Source organism: Monodelphis domestica, chromosome 3 (genome assembly GCF_027887165.1).
Source record: "Monodelphis domestica isolate mMonDom1 chromosome 3, mMonDom1.pri, whole genome shotgun sequence".
Taxonomy (NCBI): domain Eukaryota; kingdom Metazoa; phylum Chordata; class Mammalia; order Didelphimorphia; family Didelphidae; genus Monodelphis; species Monodelphis domestica.
Window position 1 is genome coordinate 8,372,610 of NC_077229.1, and position 20,002 is coordinate 8,392,611.

Sequence of the window (20,002 nt, forward strand, 5' to 3'; positions counted from 1 at the left end):
GACCTTTGGGAGGGGAAAGACTTTAAAACCAAGCAAGACATAGAAAGAATCACAAAATGTAAAATAAATAATTTTTACTACATTAAATTAAAAAGGATTTGTACAAACAAAACCAATTTAACTAAAATCAGAAGGAAAACAACAATTTGGGAAAAAATCTTCATAAAAACCTCTGACAAAGGTTTAATTACTCAAATTTACAAAGAGCTAAATCAATTGTACAAAAAATCAAGCCATTCTCCAATTGATAAATGGGCAAGGGACATGAACAGACAGTTCTCAGCCAAAGAAATCAAAAATATTAATAAGCACATGAAGCATGTTCTAAATCTCTTATAATCAGAGAGATGCAAATCAAAACAACTCTGAGGTATCACCTCACACCTAGCAGATTGACTAACATGACAGCTATGGAAAGTAATGAATGCTGGAGGGGATGTGGCAAAGTAGGGACACTAATTCATTGCTGGTGAAGTTGTGAATTGAACCAACCATTCTGGAGAGCAATTTGGAACTATGCCCTAAGGGTGATAAAAGACTGTCTGCCCTTTGATCCAGCTATAGCACTGCTGGGTTTATACCCCAAATAGACAATAAGGAAAAAGACTTATACAAGAATATTCATAGCTGTACTCTTTGTGGTGGCCAAAAATTGGAAAATGAGGGGATGCCCTGCAATTGGGGAATGGCTGAACAAATTGTGGTATATGTTGGTGATCCCCCTTGTTTCTGTATCTAACTTGGAGAATGCTTTTTAGCAGCTCCTGAGAGTGTAAAGGTTTATGATAATGCCGATGAATGGTAATGAGAGAATCCTGAAAGGGTGGAGGTTGGACCTGGTAATTGGAAGGTATATTTGTCAGACTCAGTTTCTTAATAGGACTCAACCTTCATTGTATTCTAAGATGTTATCAGTGATGGTGATATCCAGTGATTGCAAAGGTATCACAAAGCAATGTTGGAAGTGTTTAAAATGCTTATAAGAAGAAGGTGAAGTGAAAGGTGAAGAAGCCTAGTCAAGGGGTATATGAACACGGTGCCCTCTGAATGGTCAGGAAGGTCTTATTAAAGCAGCTGACATCTCTTAAGTTGGTTCAGAGCATGATGGTATCCCTAATGGTAAGCAATGTGCCTGAAGAAGATGGGGAATCTTTTTAAGGGATCTCCTGGTGGGGTTGTAAAACCCTTTTCAAGATCTCATCCCTTGTGACTTTTATTTCCAGTGGGCAAGATGAAAAGAGGGGGAAGGTTCTCTATGTACAAAGAAGCTGCTAAGCAGGAGTCTCAGCAAGCTGGGATGCTTCCAGCAGGATCTGCCCCAGTCTTGGCCAGACATGGGATAGTGTGGCTCAAACCAACATTCTCAGAGGAGTAGGGTGCAGGAAACGTGCAGGTGACCAGGATCAAAGGGACCTTCCTTCTCTTGTGATGGATGTGCCTGTCATAAGCACCAGACACATTGGAAGAGAGAGGGAAGGAAATCCAATGTGGTCCAGGCAGGATGCTCACCTACAGAGTTACTTGGCTTGAAAGAAAGCTTTGAAAGTAGAGAAAAGTGTTAGGAGAAAAGGTTCAATGGCCAGGAGGCAAGATGGAGGTTGGGAGAGAAGAGAGCTTGTCTGGTTTTCAGCTCAAGGAGAATATGTGACAACTGAGGGGTAGACAGAGAGTTGGAGAGGGGGTAGTGGACGGGTTTGGGAGGCCTTCATGCCTGGGGTGTAAGCATGAAAAAGTACATATCAGGGAAGGAATAAGTGATCACATATACACATATATGTCTGGGGGACTCATATGCCTGGGATATGCAAGTCCTCTTTAGTTCTTTTGTGGGTCTCAGTGTTTGCACTGCACCAGGACTGGTTTTCTGGCCACACCACATTCCTAAGGTCAGGGTCTGGCTGTTTCTCACATCCCTAGGATTTCCCTGGTGTCCTAAGCCCCACCACACAACAAGATCTTTGGGAACCATGATTTCTTCAGCCATTCCTCAATTGATGGACCCCCTCCCCTCATTTTCCAATTTTTGGCCACCACCAAGAGCGCAGCTATGAATATTCTTGTACAAGTCTTTTTCCTTATTATATCTTTGGGGTACAAACCCAGCAGTGCTATGACTGGGTCAAAAGGCAGACAGGGTCTGACGTGAGGAAGTGTCCTGTGTCTAGACTGCCGCCATGCTTACCTGGAAGTCCTTAATTACCATTAATTATTAATAGTGGCTGAAGTCTCGAGTTATCAAACTTCATGGTACTGTGACCATTTACTTCAATATGTTGTGTAACATGTCTATTCTAGTAACTAACTTTTATTTTTAATATAAAATCAAGACATAAAAATTATCTTTACAGTTTTGGCAATTAACAGTCTTGTACCCATATTTTTTCTGTAACACCTGTATTTCTCATATAATATCAAATGATTCAATGATTATTACTTCTCAGTAAAGTCTGAGATGTTAATACTAGATCTCTCTCAACTGTATAGAACCTGACAACAGACAAGAAATAGTGCAAACATAACATGCCTCCCTTCCTCCCTTAAAACAGGATGTCTTCCCTAACTAGTTCCAGATGTCAGTAAAGATTGTAAAACCCCCTCCCCCTGGGCCCCTCTGACACCAGATGTGCCTACTTCCTCCTACCCTTATTTCCTCCTAGCCACAGTATATATATACCATGCTTTTGCCTCAATAAACGACTTCTCTTTGCATACCATGTGAGAGCTGTCCGTGCTTTCTTTCTCTCTCCCCCTTTCCTTCTCTCTCTCCCCCTTTCCCTTTTAGGGGTCGTAAGGGGCTGGTCCCCGACATCTGGCAGCCCAACGTGGGGCCCGAGCGACCACCGGACGACTGAGGAAAAGTTCGGCGCCGAAATCGAGACTACAGTAACGGGTAGGGATCGAATAGACGATCCTGAGGAAGGGTAAGTTGTCCCATTCATATCTCCCTCTCAAACCCCATTGTGTGAATGGTCGAATGTATGTGTGTTTTGATGGCAACGGAATAACAGTCCCCTTATATATACGAGTAATAGGGCGCCCCTTCGGGGAACCTGGCCGGGGCTTATACGGCACGCCTACACTCAAATATAAGGGACCCCTCTTTGACCAAAGGGGAGAGGCCAATTCGTGGAGAGTTGATCTCGCGGTTCGACTGCCGTTGACCTGTTTCTGAGTGTTGACCTGGAATTACTGCGGTTCCGTCCCTGCGCGAGCACGGCGGCCAGGAAACCAGGGAAGCGAAACTTATTTGTGACTGAAAATGGGGAAAACACTGTCTAAGGAAGCTCTGTTTATAAAAGAATTAAAAGAAAGAATTAAAGAGCGCAATGTAGAAGTTAAGAAAAGAGATCTGTTGCGCTTCTTCTCCTTCATTGAACAACGCTGCCCGTGGCTCATTCTCCATGGCCCTGGCATTCACCCCCTAACTTGGGATAAGCTTGGCCGAAACCTTAATGATTTTGCACGCTCAGGTCAGCCCATCCCTGAGGATTTCTTTACCTTTTATGGCCTGATTCGGGACATCCTTAAAGAGGCTGATTCCAGCGCACAGGTCTCCCACCTCCTCAGCCTTGCTGAGGACGCTATTGAGGAAAGTAAAAAACAGACTGAAGAAACCCCTGAATTAGACAACATGGATAAAAAATACAAAACCCCGTCTCAAGAAATCCCTGAATTAGACAACATGGATAAAAAATACAAAACCCCGTCTCTCTTAGACGAACCTATTAACACCCCCTCACACTTACCAGAACCACTGCCTCCCTCCCACAGACCCGCTCTCTATCCTGTCCTTTACGATAGCAATACACCAGAGACCCTCAATCCCGCATACCAGACTGAACTGGATGAGGCGGCAGCCGGATACCACCCTCCAGACTTCCTTAAAAACAAGCCCCCTCCCTACAATCCGCTTTACCCTTCCTCGATTTTACCAACTCTTCCCAATACAAATGACCTAAAGATAGCCACTGCTCATTTAACTAAGCAAATCACTGATCTCAAACAATTTATAGACTTACAACATGAGATCGGCCACTTAACAAGCCAATTACATGACCTTCAGGTCGCCACCATGAAACCAATCTCACATTCAAAAAAACCTAAAAACAACCCCTCCAAACTACAAAATCCCCTCCTGGCCTTCCCGGCAGTTACCAGGCGTATGGCCACCGCCGGTACCACCCCGGAGGATGTAGACATAGAGGAGATCCCTGACGAACTGTCCCAACCCCACCAAAATTCACCCCCCGTTTCCTCTGAATCTGACAGAGAGGAGGGGGATGAAGAAGCGAATCAAGGGGTCGATACCACCGATACAACTCGGCCCCATGCCCACCCATTTAAAAAACTTAAATTCAAACAGATTAAGGACCTCCATTCAGCAGTAAAAAACTATGGCCTCAATGCTCCCTTTACCCTTTCTATCTTGGAAAGTCTCGGGGGAGAAGGGCACTTACTCCCCTCAGAATGGACTAAGGTTATACAATCTGTCTTGTCTAGAGGCCAGTTTTTAACCTGGAAGGCAGAGTTTCAGGAAAGGGTAGAAAATCAAGCAAAATCAAATCTCACAAACCCCCAAACAGCCAATTGGACAGTAGACAAACTCATCGGTCGTGGTCGTTATGCCCCTGACACCGTGCAATTGAGATTGCCTCCTGGCCTCCTCATGCAAACTGCCCACGCCGCCTTAGCCGCATGGCGCGCTGTCCCTGCCTCCGGGGCCATCACCGCCCCGATCTCTAAAATCCTCCAGGGACCAAACGAGCCCTATGCTCAATTTGTAGCCAGACTCTTAGAGACAACAGAAAGGGTCTTGGGACAGGACGGTACCGATAACCCAGTGGTTAGACACCTGGCCATTGAAAACGCCAACCCTGCCTGTAAGGCCGCCCTTAGAGGAAAATCTAGAGAGCTTGATCTGAACGGCATGATCCGCTTATGTAATGATATTGACTCTTATGACCACAGAATTAACAAATCTATCTCCTTAGCTATTGGAGCAGCCATTCAAGCCACCCGACAGAACGCTCCCCGTAATTGCTTTAAGTGCGGCATGCCCGGACATTTTGCTCGTGAATGTCCCTCCAATCAGGCTACCCCTAGTTTACCTTTCAGCCCCTCGGGTGTGCCTTCAAGACCGCCCCCAAGCGTCTGTCCGAAATGTCGGAAAGGGCGTCATTGGGCCCGCGACTGCCGCTCCAAAACTACCTCAAATGGACAAAATATTCAACCTGTCCAGGGAAACGGGATGCGGGGCTCCCTCGGGAGCCCCTTCCCCACGCCCTTGCTCGAGCCACAACAGGCAGCGCAGGCTTGGACCTCTGTTCCTCCTCCACCAGAATATTAACCCCTGAGGATGGCCCTGAGGTCATTTCCACCGGTGTCACTGGTCCACCACCCCCTGGTATGTTCTTCTTAATCATCGGAAGGGCACTCACTACTCTACAGGGAGTTGTGGTCCACCCCACATTAGTGGACAATGACTATACAGGAGAAATAAAGCTCATTGTTGAGTCTCCCCATGGCCCGGTTACTATCCCTGCTGGCCACCGACTAGCCCAAGCCCTTCCCCTTCCCATGGTGGGTGACTTCCCTACCATTGAACAAACAAGGGGCCCTTCGTCCCCAGGATCGTCAAACATCTATTGGGTACAACAAATCACTGAATCCCGTCCCACCCTCCAGTTGTCTCTTGACGGGAAGAAATTTATCGGGCTACTTGACACCGGGGCCGATTCCACGGTCATTTCCCACAAACACTGGCCTTGTGCCTGGCCCCTTCAGCCCTCTACCACTCATTTGTCCGGCATAGGGCAAGTCAATCACACACTTCAGAGTTCAAAGTTCCTTACTTGGAGAGATGCTGAGGGTAACACCGGCACGACTCGACCCTATATAGTCAAAGGGCTCCCCGTTAACCTCTGGGGCAGAGATATTCTCGCTCAAATGCGACTCCTCATGGTGAGCCCCAGCGACCCTGTCACACAAATGATGCTTAAATCTGGCTTCCTCCCAGGAAAAGGGCTTGGCAAAAATGAACAGGGCGATCCTCAACCTATCTCCCTTACACCCAATAGAGATAAAGCAGGCTTTGGGTCACAAAATTTTTCATAAAGGCCACTGGTCCTCCTGCACCCCAGGCAGATAAGATAACTTGGAAGTCTGATTCCCCTGTCTGGGTCGACCAGTGGCCCCTCACCTCTGAAAAGGTCCAGGCCGCCATCATGCTGGTGCAGGAGCAAATCTCTTTGGGCCACCTCGAGCCCTCCACCTCACCATGGAACACACCTATTTTTGTTATCAAAAAGAAGGCTGGAGGGTGGAGACTACTACAAGATCTACGGGAAGTTAATAAAACCATGATTCCCATGGGCGCCTTACAACCCGGACTCCCATCACCTACAGCTATCCCTAAGGGATTTCACAAAATAGTTATAGATATAAAGGACTGTTTTTTCTCCATTCCCCTTCACCCTCAGGATTGCCCTCGATTCGCCTTCTCTATCCCCATAGTCAATCAAATTGGTCCCAATCCCCGATTCCAATGGTTAGTTTTGCCTCAAGGAATGGCCAATTCTCCTACCCTATGTCAAAAGTATGTTGCTCAGACGATAGATCCCATCAGGCTTCGATTCCCTTCCGCATATATTATCCATTATATGGATGATCTTCTCATAGCAGCTCCCTCCCCTCAACTGACCCAGACCATCGCTCAAACCATTACTTCAGCCCTACAGGACAGAGGCTTTAAAATTGCCCCCGATAAGGTACAGGTCCAATATCCCTTTTCTTTTCTCGGATTCCGTCTCGAGACTGATCATCTCTTTACACACAAAGTCACGCTTAATCGTTCCACCCTAAAAACACTTAACGATTTTCAAAAACTTCTAGGGGATATTAATTGGCTTCGTCCTTATCTCGCCCTTGCAAAAGCAGACCTCCGCCCCCTAGAAGATATTCTATGCGGAGATACCGACCCCTCTTCATCACGATCACTAACACCCGAAGGAGAAATCTCCTTACAAAAAGTTGAACAGGCAATTGCCAAACAGAACATCGGTTACTTCTCCCCTAAGGATCCCCTCTATTTAATCATCTTTTCCACCGAATTCTCTCCCACAGGTCTCCTATGGCAGGACCCTTCTCCCCTCATTTGGCTACACCTTCCCCTAGCCTCTAGGAAGATCCTGATCCCCTACCCTGACCTGGTTGCTCAGCTTATTATGATGGGTGTCCGCCTGGCCACTCGCCACTTCGGCCGCCAGCCCGATCATATTGTTTCCCCGTATAATAAAGAGCAACTACGATGGCTGCAAACACAGAATGATAATTGGGCCGTCCTTATCTCATCCTATGAAGGCACTATTGACAATCACATGCCCAGTAATAAACTCTTACAATTCTTTACCCTTACCCCCTTCACCTTAACCCGTGTTACGCAGTCATCTCCCATTCCCGGAGCGCCCACGATTTTCGTGGACGGCTCGAAAACAGGCCTCGCGGCCATTGTTATGCATGATTATCCCCATACTGTACACACTCCTTATCAATCTGCACAACTGGTTGAACTCTATGCAGCACTCACTGTTTTTATCTCTCTGCCTGAATCCCCCTTCAATCTATACTCTGACAGTCGATATGTCGTTCAGTCCCTACTACGGCTTGAGGCTACTCCTGTTATTCAACCCACAACAGCCACCTTTTTCTTATTCACCAAGATACAGCAAGCCATCAGAGCACGGTCCCACCCCTTCTTTATAGGCCACATACGTGCTCATTCAGGTCTCCCAGGCCCCTTGGCATTAGGAAACGACCTTGCAGATCAATATACCCGCCTGGCCGCTCTGGCTGTACCTACAGTCCCTTCGCCAGACCCTATTTCCCTTGCTACTGAAGCCCACAAACTGCACCACCTTAACGCCCATACTCTCCGCTTAGCCTACAAAATCACTAGAGAGCAAGCCAGAGCTATAGTGAAAAGCTGCAAAAATTGCCTTACGCTGTTACCTGAACCTCACTTTGGAGTCAACCCTCGTGGCCTCCTCCCTGGCCACCTGTGGCAGATGGACGTTACTCATGTTCCCTCCTTTGCTAAATTGAAATATGTTCATGTTTCCATTGACACCTTTAGTGGGTTTCTTTTTGCCTCGGCACAATCTGGCGAGGCCACCAAACATGTCATCAAACATATGTTTCTCGCCATGTCAGTCATGGGAAGACCATTGACCCTTAAGACAGACAATGGTCCTGGCTACGCAAGCCGTTCCTTTAAACAGTTCTGTGCTCAATTAGGCATAAAACATATCACTGGCATCCCCTACAATCCCCAAGGGCAAGGTATTGTAGAAAGAGCAAACCAAACACTGAAAAATACCATTTTCAAACTAAAAACTCAGGAGACCCTCTACCCCTTGTGCGGCAGCCAAACCACCTTGCTGGCACATGCCCTTTTTTCCCTCAACTTCCTCACCCTGGATACGGAGGGCCGCTCTGCCGCGGACCGTTTTTGGCACCCACACACCACCTCTAACCTCGCTCAGGTCCTATGGCGTGATCCCCTCACGGGCCGTTGGAACGGCCCTGACTCTGTTCTGACCTGGGGCAAAGGCTCAGCCTGCATTTTCGACAAAAGGGAGCAGTCTGCTCGCTGGATCCCCTCACGTCTAACAAAACCCTTCAGCCCAGATAATCATATTCCCCCAGGGTCTACCCCTGAGAAAAATCTCCCCTCTTGTCTTACAGGTAATGCGTGAAACCCATGATCCATCCTGCCTTGTACTGCGAACACTGTTGGCTGCCTCCTTGTTCTTCGCAATCCTCGGCCTTCTTGCTGCCCTGATAGAATCCATCCACCTCACCCTCTACATTCGCAGTCTGAACGACCCTTGAACATTCGCGACCATTATGGGCCTTCAAATTTTATTGTTTCTTTCCCTACTCACCCCCCCTATGAGTGCACAACACCACTCCCATCGTCCATGGAAATGGAGCCTTGGCAGCTGGGATAGTAGCTCCATAATACAGATTGTAACCACTTCTGGAGCACCCACCTTTACTATCCTCCCTTGCTCCCTCATCAACCACCCAGGAATCTGTCCGACTGCCTCCGGACCCAACTGGCTACCCACATTTGACGTCTTCTACGCCTGCCCCTCCTCCAACCCCGGGAAATCCTACTGTAACTCCCCAGGCCACTTTTACTGCGCATATTGGGGGTGTGAAACGCTCACCTCAGAGTCATGGACACCCCCGATCACCGATAAGTTCCTTTCATTGAGGCCAGGCCCTCCCAACTGCAAAAGCCGATCCTGAGCAAGACAGGACTGGGCCGGTGGCAACAAAGGGACATGGACAAGTTGTTCATACTTAAACTTCACTGTCTTACAGCATACAGATGATAGCTGGCTCACAGGGCGCACATGGGGGATCCGGGCACATGTCGGCGGTACCGACCCTGGAGGTTTATTTTTTATCAAGAAGGAACTCCATCAGAAAACCCCTCCTTCCATCCAGGGCCCGAACAAGGCCCTCCAGCCCGCGAAACCCGCCAAGTCTCACCCCCCCCCCCCCCCCGCATTCCCTCCTCTTCCCCATCCCCACCGCCGGCGTCTTCCTTCTCGACCTCTCTCCACAGCCCTGGGTTCCCCCTGCCCTCAAAAAAGAACAGATTGTCCCTTACCCATACCTTCCTCTCCTACAAGCGTCCTTTTCCGCGCTTAATCACTCCTTCCCTAACCTCACGACCAATTGCTGGCTTTGCTTAGTCGCGTCCCCGCCCTACCTTGAGGCCTATGCCCTGAATGACAATAATCTTGCCTGCTCTACGACAGAAAACCCCCCTGAGTGTCACTGGGACAGCATTGAAACTCAGAGTCGCCCTCATGACAAATTCTCCCTTACCATCCCTATCGTGGGGGGTAATGGCACTTGCATTGGCAAAAATGCTACAGTTAATCCGTATTGTGCTGTGTCCTTTTCGCCTAACAGCACCTGCAAATTTTATATTCCCCCTAATAATACTAGATGGCTCTGCACCAACTCAGGCCTTCAAGCTTGTTGGGCTTCCACTGCTCCAGAGGAAGTATGTATCTTGGTCACCCTTGTTCCCCGCGTCACCTTTAGGCCCGACCAAGACTTCCTCCCCCTGTGGGAACAATTCCAAAACCCCAGATGGAGAAGAGAACCAGTCACCCTTGCCGTCACGGTTGCCGCTCTTCTTGGCGTTGCCGGTGCTGGGACTGGTTTAGCCGCTCTAACTTCCCAACACATATCCCACAATCATCTACGGGCAGCAGTAGATGAAGACATTGCCCGCTTAGAATCCACCATAAATTTCTTGGAAAAGTCCCATGCTTCCCTTGCTGAAGTAGCCTTACAAAATAGACGGGGATTAGACCTCCTCTTTCTCCGCGAAGGGGGACTCTGTGCCGCCCTCGGAGAAGAATGTTGCTTCTATGCTAACCACTCTGGCATCATTAGGGACTCTAGCCCAACTCAGGAAAGAGCTTGAACAGAGGCGCAGAGATAGGGAAACAGACGGCCCTTGGTATGCACAGTTTCTGCCTAGTTCTCCATGGTTCTCTGCAATCCTCTCTACCCTCCTTACCCCCCTCATAGTTTTTATCCTTGCTTTGACTTTTGGCCCTTGGATTTTCAAAACTATCACACGGCTGGTCACTCGCTCCATTGAATCATCCTTGAAGGCCTTCCCTATGGTACAGTACCACCACCTAGAGACGGTTGGCCACACCTCCCCCTCCACTGAGCAATACAACCAACTCCATTTCTCGGGACGGTAATCCAACGACGGGAATATTGCGGGTCCCTTGCCCTTGCGTGGAGGCTATTAGGGAAATACCCCGCATAGCCTAAGACAGGAGCCGCCTCCGAAAGGGTTCTTCAAGACGGGCTTAAGACCATGTTGTGATAGTTCTGCAAATCCATTTTTCTCTCAGAACCCCTCCCCCTCTTTTGAAAAGAAAAGGGAGGAATTGTATAGAACCTGACAACAGACAAGAAATAGTGCAAACATAACATGCCTCCCTTCCTCCCTTAAAACAGGATGTCTTCCCTAACTAGTTCCAGATGTCAGTAAAGATTGTAAAACCCCCTCCCCCTGGGCCCCTCTGACACCAGATGTGCCTACTTCCTCCTACCCTTATTTCCTCCTAGCCACAGTATATATATACCATGCTTTTGCCTCAATAAACGACTTCTCTTTGCATACCATGTGAGAGCTGTCCGTGCTTTCTTTCTCTCTCCCCCTTTCCTTCTCTCTCTCCCCCTTTCCCTTTTAGGGGTCGTAAGGGGCTGGTCCCCGACACTCAACTATTTTCATAGTTTCACTAGAGATTATTGGTGTCTTTTTGTCCAGGACAATTTAATTATTGTTTCTCTACATATGTGAAAGGATTCTTTGGTAGTTTCATACTGAATAAATTAATTTAGATATTCCTGTGAATTTAAGTAGGGAATTCTAAAATCCACCACCTTTCTTCTAACAACAAAATTTACTCATAATTTATACTTTGTTAAAATTTGCTCTACAAAATGAAGGGTACAGAAACTAAAATGCCCCATGTTTCTTTCCTATCCAGATCAGCTATGGGCCTTTTGATTCAAACCTGAGGGAAGAAGCTCAGTTTCCCTCTTTCTATCAGATGGCCTAAAGGGACTCTTCCCTGCACCATGATATTGTCTAATTAATGGTACAATTTGAATGGACATGGTGGTCTGCCTTAAAGGGACTAGTGAAAGGGAGGATTTGAACTCAGCCCCAGCCAGGGTCCAGGCCTCAAGCTGCTCCCGCCTCTAACTTGTGGGGCGGGGAGTGATTTCCTCTGCCTCCTACCCTTCCTCTCCCCCAGCAGGAGCCGGACCCCTCCGTATTTGGGCCCTCCTTACTCGGGCCCCCCTTTCCCGCTGTCCCCCAACAGCATTTCACAATTACTGAGGCTTCAGGCAGGGGATGCATAAAGTCCCACTTCCAGCCAAGAGGCCAAGGCAGGAAAATCTTTGGAAGTTGGGGGGGGGGACTGGCGGGGATCTTCACTTCGGTTTTCCCAGAGGCCTCTGCCAGGCCTGTTCCGGGCTCCATTGCCCCTGCCTGCCCCTTGGGGCTGCCCTGCCCCCTCTCCTCTCCTCTTGCTTCTCTCCTCAGAACCTCCAGCCTGAGCTGGGCATCCATGTGGAGCTGTCTTTGTCTGAGGCTGTCACGCCTCACAGCCAGGCCCCTGCTCCCTCCCCTCCTTCCTGCCTCTCATTCCAGATAACAGAAAACTATGGACAGACTATGGACAGAGTCCAGCGTTCTCCGAAGCAAATGCCCAGAACCAAACGTTGGGGTTCTAGACTGGTTGCCTGCCCTTCTCCACCTCCTCTCTGCAGCCTAAATGCTGGGGAGACTCTCCTGCTGCAGGCCTTGCTTGCACCCCTCTGCCACTGTCAGCATCACTGCACTGACCGAGAAGGCATTAGATCCATGGGCACCCAATCTTGTCCAGCCCGCTGGGCAGAGCTCCAAACTGGCCTCTGCCATGGCCGGACCCATTCACAGCTCTACCAGCGATGCCTCCGATGCCTCCGTGTCCCCTCTGACATTTATCGTTTTCCTTTGCCCCAGATTGTCCAGTCCACGGCGTGCGCAGCGGCCCTCAGCCTTGTTCGCATCGACATTTTTCCATTCTGGAGGGTTTCGAACAGCTTTTCATGTGCTTCTGGATAGTTTGGGCTGCTTCATCTGGAAACTCTCTGTTCATGTCCCCTGACCTCCTGTCAGTCGAGGAATGGCTTGATTTCTTCTATGTTTGACTTTATTCCAGAGAAATCTGGAAAATGAGATCTTCGTCAGAACATTGTGTCATAAAACGTTTCCCAGTTGGTTGCTTCCCTTCTGGTTTTGGTTGCATTGGTTTTGTTTGTACAGAACCTTTTGAATTCCATATAATCAAAATCATTCATTGTCCGTTTCCTAATGTTCTCTATCTCTTTGGCCTTAAATTGCTTCTTTTCTTTTCCCACAGATCCCACAGGTATACTCTTCTAGTTCTCCTGACTTATTTATTACTTTCCTCTTGATATTTAAGTCTTTTACCCTTTCATTTGAATTTGTCTTGATATGGGGTGAGAGACGTGGATCTAAACCTGATTTCTCCCATACTGTTTTCCAGTTCTCCCAGCAGTTTTTGTCATAGTGAGTTCTTGTCCCAAAGGCTGGGATCTTCAGGAGCTTGATCAGGTCATTTACCCCTAGTCTATTCCTTTGATCCACCATGACTACTGCCTTATAGTACAGTTTAAGATCTGGTACGGCTCGGCCTTCATCTTTCCCATTTCTATTCTTTCATCCCCTTGATATTCTTGACCTGTTTTTCTTCCAGATGAATTTTGTTATTATTTTTTTCTAGTTCTATAAAACATGTTTTTGGAAGATCGATAAATGTAATGTTGTGGAGGAGAGAAAATGAGAAAAGTCTGCAGCAGAGCTGGAGAAGCTGGGACTGCTGAGCTGTCATTCAAGGAGAACATTCTAATTGGAATGATGACCAGGAAAGACTGTTGACAAGGATTAGACAAACTGAAAGCTGGGTCTCTTTGCCTGGAGACAGAAAGGAGGAAGGACAAAATTCTATCTCTCTGATTTCTCTCTGCTGCCCTACAGTGACTGAAATTTCAAGACCTGTTAACCAGTTTTCCCAGAATCTGAACTCTAGTCCACCACCCTCTGGCTTAGGAATTGGTTTAGTATTAGGGAAACTCCAGACCCTCTCTCCCTTCAACTTCTTACCTTTCCCTTCTCCCAAATAAACCTTTATTTAAACTTAAAAAAGAGAGAGTACTTTGTATGATAAACCAAATACTTACTCTGAGTTGATTTCAGTGAGACCTACAGAAGAATCAACTGAAAGGGTGGGAGAAAGGGAAGAGGAGGTAACCAGGGAAGGAAAGAGGGAAGAAGGGAGGAGATTGGCAGATTTGATCTTGAATTATTATGTCTCACTTAAATAATCACGTGTTACAATGTGGCATCCTGAACAGACTGTATTCACACCCTGAACAGATTTTACTCACATCTAATATAGAGGAAGACAAAAAGAAGACAATATGTTTAAGTAAGTAATCTGTGGGATGGTAGTATTGGTAGTAATTGCAGGATATTGGATATACAATATCCTGTATAGGACCATGACAACTATAATTTTACAATCCATGGGGTACATAACAAAGACCACAACTTTCATACTAAACATGCCATTTCAGAAAGACACTATACTATGGCAAGTACTGACACAAGTTTACATCATTACAATGGCTGCAATACAAACTCTTACCTACCTGAAGAACAAATAAATTTATAGTTCCAAAGACAACAGCACAGATCATGGTGGTTGATACCAATTTGGAAGTACTGGTGAAGAACATGTTTGAGGAATTTTTCAAGGCAAAAGGGTTAGATAAGATCGAGGATAAGGGAAATGGACAGGCAGACAAGGTATCAAATGATAAAGAAAAGAAGGCCAAGAAAGCCAAGTTGGGTGCACAGGGAAATGACAAGGACAAGGACACTAATGCAAACAAAGAAGCTGAAAAAATACTTCCACTAACAGACAGTACTAAGATCTCTGATACAGCTGGAGTGTTGCACTACAAAGTCCATAAGCAATCCACAACTCAACAATTGGATTCTATAAAGAAAAGATTCACAAAGTTTATATCTGAGCTCCATAGATCTCATAAAGAATTTGAAAGAGCTTTTTGTATTTTTGAGTCCAGTTTTGGCAGAACTGTTTAGCCCCCATGAACATCGCCAATTTATTGACAGAACAAGATCAGAAAGCTGGCCTGACAAAGACCTGACAAGCTGGCCAACTGAGGAGCAAAGAGAAGATTTTGACTTCTCTAATCCTATTACCATGTCCTATCTGAGGAAATGCACAGAGAACTTGCTCTAAGCTATTAAGATATGTTGCTTCAGGCCAATGCTTGGGGTAAATTTGATAAGATGTTTTACAAGAAAAGGGAGAACATCTAGCCACATCTATTGGCCACCTTTCTGAGACAGCAAAGGCTATCATGGGCATAGAGAGGTCTCAGATGAATCCACAGCTCACACTAGAAGACAATTTCTGAAAGGTTGCACACCACACTTTGGGAATTTCTTCAAACACTACTTTCCAAAATATGATTCAATGAATTTGACAAAACTTCATATTTGACAATCACACAGATCAGAATAGACAGTTATCTGAATTAAAGCAGAAATTGCATGAATCAGAGCAAAATCTAAAGAAAAAGGAGATTCAGGAAATCAAAAGTCTTAACATGGTTAAAACATACACAAAACCTGTCTATCAACAACGAAAAGTACAGGGAGAGACCAGGCAATGCTTTTTCTGTCATAAAACTGGACACCTAATCAAAGACTGTTTTCTCAAAAAGAAGCATGAGGTTAAAAACAAGAACACAAAAGGAAAATATAAATAAGTAGAAAACTACATGCTGTAAACACTGCTCTTTGATATCAAGTCAGCAAGCAGCAAACCTTCAGGAAATGAGGGAATCTATAAATGTAGGGACTAAGCCCAAATATGCAGAAACTGTAAAGAGAGAATTATGAAGCCAAAGTTATGGTGTATTTAGTTTGGTCCATGGAGATGGAGAAGTGCAAAATAGTAAAAGACAGGCTGGAATAAAACTAAAGAGAAAACAGAAAAGGGACAATGCACTGGTGATGCAGAAAATTGAATCTGTAAGTACTGAGAAGTGCAAACCACATGACAGGCAGAGACAAGTGAAGGAACTTGATAAAGAAGTTAAAAACATCATTGCTCAAATACAAACTGAGATAAGAGACTTAGAGAGAAACTCATGAAAAAAGTAGAAAACAAGTAAAAACATACTTAGAAAACTTTTTTCAGTGCAGATTGGGCACAGGGATTGAATTTTGTACAAGAAAAATCAGAGGAATTCACATAAACTCAACCAGGAGCTGGTGAAAGACTCAGAGAAACAAAATTTTAATTGCCTGCAGGAACATGACTGTAGCAGAAAATCAGAGCACATGGTACTGTTTCAAATGAGATTAACAGAGCTGTAAATAATTTAAAAATACTCACAGACGTACATAAAAACCTACAAGAAAATGTTAATTCTTCAAATAGCTATATGGCATAGACTTCTTTAGAAAAAGCATCTAGTTTGAATCCAGAAGCTAAAAGTTTTCATCCTACAATGACCAATTTAGAAATTACAAAATTTCATGAAAATGAAGCTGAAATTACATTTGAAAATAATAATCATATTCAAAGTAATAGAGGTGGAGTAGTAGTTGAATTTGAAAAGATGAATGGAATGCAAAACTTAGCAACTGATAGAACAGCCAAGGATTCAAATGACAGGCATGAAACCAGCATTCCAAATGGAGGGGGGAGGTCTAGCCAAGTAAAACTATATGAGATTAACCATAACTATGATTTAAATTCATTTTCCAATGAAGTAGGGGATATAGTACAATCAAACTTAGATGAAGACCACTTTGGAAACAATTTAAATCAAGAAGATTTAACTAGTTCAACATATATACATAGATATGCTACACATAAATACAATGTGGAAAGAAATCTCATGGATTGGGTAAGTATATAACACATGCATAATTGTAACACACAAAATTCATACTGATATATAAGTTTCTGTGGAAAATTCAAACAGACAAAAAATTTCTTATCTGCATGAGTTTGCACAGAATTCAAAACTATGGAGTATATTTGTACATATGCAAATCTGTATAGATACAAACCTATGCACATATGTAAATACTAGTGTACTAATAGACTAAATTATATTAGAATAATTTATTAATGTTCTAATAACTAACAATAGGGACAGCTTGGAAAAATTTGTTCAAAGCCTTAGGGAATGTAGGGACAGACATAAATTTAGCTATAGAAGTTAAATTACATTATGATTTTAGGTTAACAATTGTTAGTAGTAGAAATTTTTACTAAGTAGAATTTATAGACATTAGGAGATAAGACAGTTACATATTCAAAATACTATTGAAATTGTTACATTGTTTACTATGATGTTCAAAAATTATATTCATTTAAAATCCCTATTTACCTAAGCCATTTTCCTATATCCCAACTTAGCATAGAATTAGGTAGAGAAAATAGTTCAGATAGATTCTGATTTATTGTATTGGGAAGGTAAAAGAATATTTAAATTAGTATAGGGTTAAGAATTAGATAGATAGAAATTTGACAAGATATATTTAATAGGTAAGTAACATCAATACAGGATGCATCCCTACAAAGACAAAATGGGGGATTTGTAATGTTGTGGAGGAGAGAAAATGAGAAAAGTCTGCAGCAGAGCTGGAGAAGCTGGGACTGCTGAGCTGTCATTCAAGGAGAACATTCTAATTGGAATGGTGACCAGGAAAGACTGTTGACAAGGATTAGACAAACTGAAAGCTGGGTCTCTTTGCCTGGAGACAGAAAGGAGGAAGGACAAAACTCCAGCTCTCTGATTTTCTCTGCTGCCCTACAGTGACTGAAATTTCAAGACCTGTTAACCAGTTTTCCCAGAATCTGAACTCTAGTCCACCATCCTCTAGCTTAGGAATTGGTTTAGTATTAGGGAAACCCCAGACCCTCTCTCCCTTCAACTTCTTACCTTTCCCTTCTCCCAAATTGTGAAGATTGGATTTAGCTCTCCCCTGATTGTAACAATGAAGATACTTAGCTCTTCCTTGATTGTGAAGATTAAATTGTAATCCCCTGATTGTAACAATGAAGGTATTTAGCTCTTTTTTATTAGGAATATTGAATTATAATCCCCTATATATTTTTAGATTTTAATCCCCCAAAGTGTTAACTCAGTATTTAAAGTAGATCTACTCATTTAACTACAAAAAGTTGCGAACTAACAACTAAAGGTGTGAACTAACTACTAAAAAATGTGCGAATGAACTACAAAAGGTGTGATATAACCAAAAATAGTATAATATAACCAAAAAAGATGTGAACACCCATTTCATTCATTGAGTGGGAAGTTCTGGATAGGAGCATCTGCTGTGATTGGTAGATGTGAAATTTACGGGAGATGACACAAGAGAAAAAGTTCTTTAAATAGAGGAAACAAAAACACACAAGGAACAGTCACTTGAGGAGAGATTAGAAGAGCAGTGACTTGGAGTTGGACTGGAGGAGATAAGTCCCTCGAAGTTGGACTGAAAGAATGAATCAGTTACGTGGAGTTGGACTGCAAGACAGACACGAGAAGAGACTGGAAGACAGACACACAGACTTGGGGTGAAGACACTTGGATGTGGAACTGGACCCCTGGAGGAGCTCATGCAGGAGATGTCTGACTGCTTTCCTTTTAGATGGTCACAGTGGTAAGTGAAAGGCTGATTTAGTTTCTCTGCCTTTCTAGAGGTGTGAACCTCCGAGAAAGGTCCATCGTCTTGGGATTCCTTTCCCTTGGCTGGGGCCTTAGAATTGCTACCTGGGTCAGAGGAAGCCAGAGCACTCACTCTCTCTCTCTCTCTCTCTCTCACCCCCATTTTCTCTCTTCCTTAATATATTCCCTCTATGGTAAAACCAATTACCATAAATTCCATTGTACTTTAGCAATCCATTTTGGGATTTATAAATTAAACCCCTGGAAACCACCAATTAAATATTCAGTCCAAATATAAATTTGATGACTTCCCCAACTCCCCCCCTCCCCTCTGTGGCTTGGGCTCTGGCACATTGGTGACTCTTACACTGATGCTGGCTGCCCTGGGACACAGAAACAGGGCCACAGACACGTGACTAATACCCACATCCCAGTGCTGGGGTCCCTGAGATCCAAGCTGCACTGGAGGTCACCTAGAGATTTCCCTTCACACACTAGAAACTCTGGTTTCTTTTTGGAGTATCCTGCAGCTGCCTTTCTCAAGACTCCATTGGGCTCTGAAAGACTCAGCTTCTAGTGCTGCCTCTGACACTGACAAAGGACAGGACCTTTGGTCCCATCCCTTCTCTGTGTGTCAGTTTCCTCTGTAACTGAACAGAGGTGGGCTCTTTCTGTGTGATGTGGCTTTCAGACCTCTGTGCTCTGACTTGGGTTGCTCTGGGAGGTGGTGATGTTCAAGGATGTGACTGTGGAGTTCACCCAGGAGGAGTGGCACCTCTTATCCCCTCCCCAGAAGGAGCTGTACAAGGAGGTGATTCTGGAGAGTGCCCAGAAACTGCTTTCTGTGTGTAAGGAGCCCTCTCCCTGCTGCCCAGAGTCTACAATCCAAGGAAATGTCGCCCTTAGCAGCAGGCAGGTTTGGGAGCAATTTTGACTCATGAGGAAGGGATAAGGGCTGGTATGCTGAGCCCCAGAGCCAAGGCTCTCCTGCTGCCTGGTTCTCCTTAAGTACAAACTTGCAGACTGTTTTTCATGAATGTTGATCTTCCTGACGTCTCTTGCTTCCATTCTAAATTATCTCAGTGTAAACACTTCCAGGCTTACAATCAAGAAGACCTGAGTTCAAATTCAACTATGTGACCCTATGCAAGGTAATTAACTCCCTGTTTTTCTCAGTTTCCTTGCTCAAACCATGAACTAGAGAAGGAAATAACAAACCAGCTTCTCCATTATCTTTTCCAGAAAAACCTGAAATGGGCTCACATAGACTCCAATACAATTAATATCACTGAAAAAAACAGTATACTAAAGGAGATTCTATTTATTCAGTGTGCATTTTACATGAAAACTTCTGGGAAAATTGGAAGACAGTGTGGGAGAGATTAGGTTTGGATCAACACCTCACACCCTACACCAAGATAAACTCAGAATGGGTGAATGATTTGAACCTAATGAAGGAAACTATAAGTAAATTAGGTGAACAGAATAGTATACATGTCAGACCTTTGGGAAGGGAAAGACTTTAAAACCAAGCAAGACTTAGAAAGAGTCAAAAAATGTAAAATGAATAATTTTGACTACATCAAATTAATAAGTT

The 20,002-nt window shown here is 44.8% G+C and overlaps 1 protein-coding gene across 1 annotated transcript; it reads left to right on the forward strand.

The window, feature by feature from the left end:
- The first annotated feature begins 3,259 nt into the window (after positions 1–3,259).
- LOC107652264 (endogenous retrovirus group K member 8 Gag polyprotein-like) lies at positions 3,260–5,347 on the forward strand. Its single transcript, XM_056820872.1, has one exon. The coding sequence runs from the start codon at positions 3,260–3,262 to the stop codon at positions 5,345–5,347; it is 2,088 nt and encodes a 695-aa protein (XP_056676850.1).
- Positions 5,348–20,002: the final 14,655 nt, after the last annotated feature.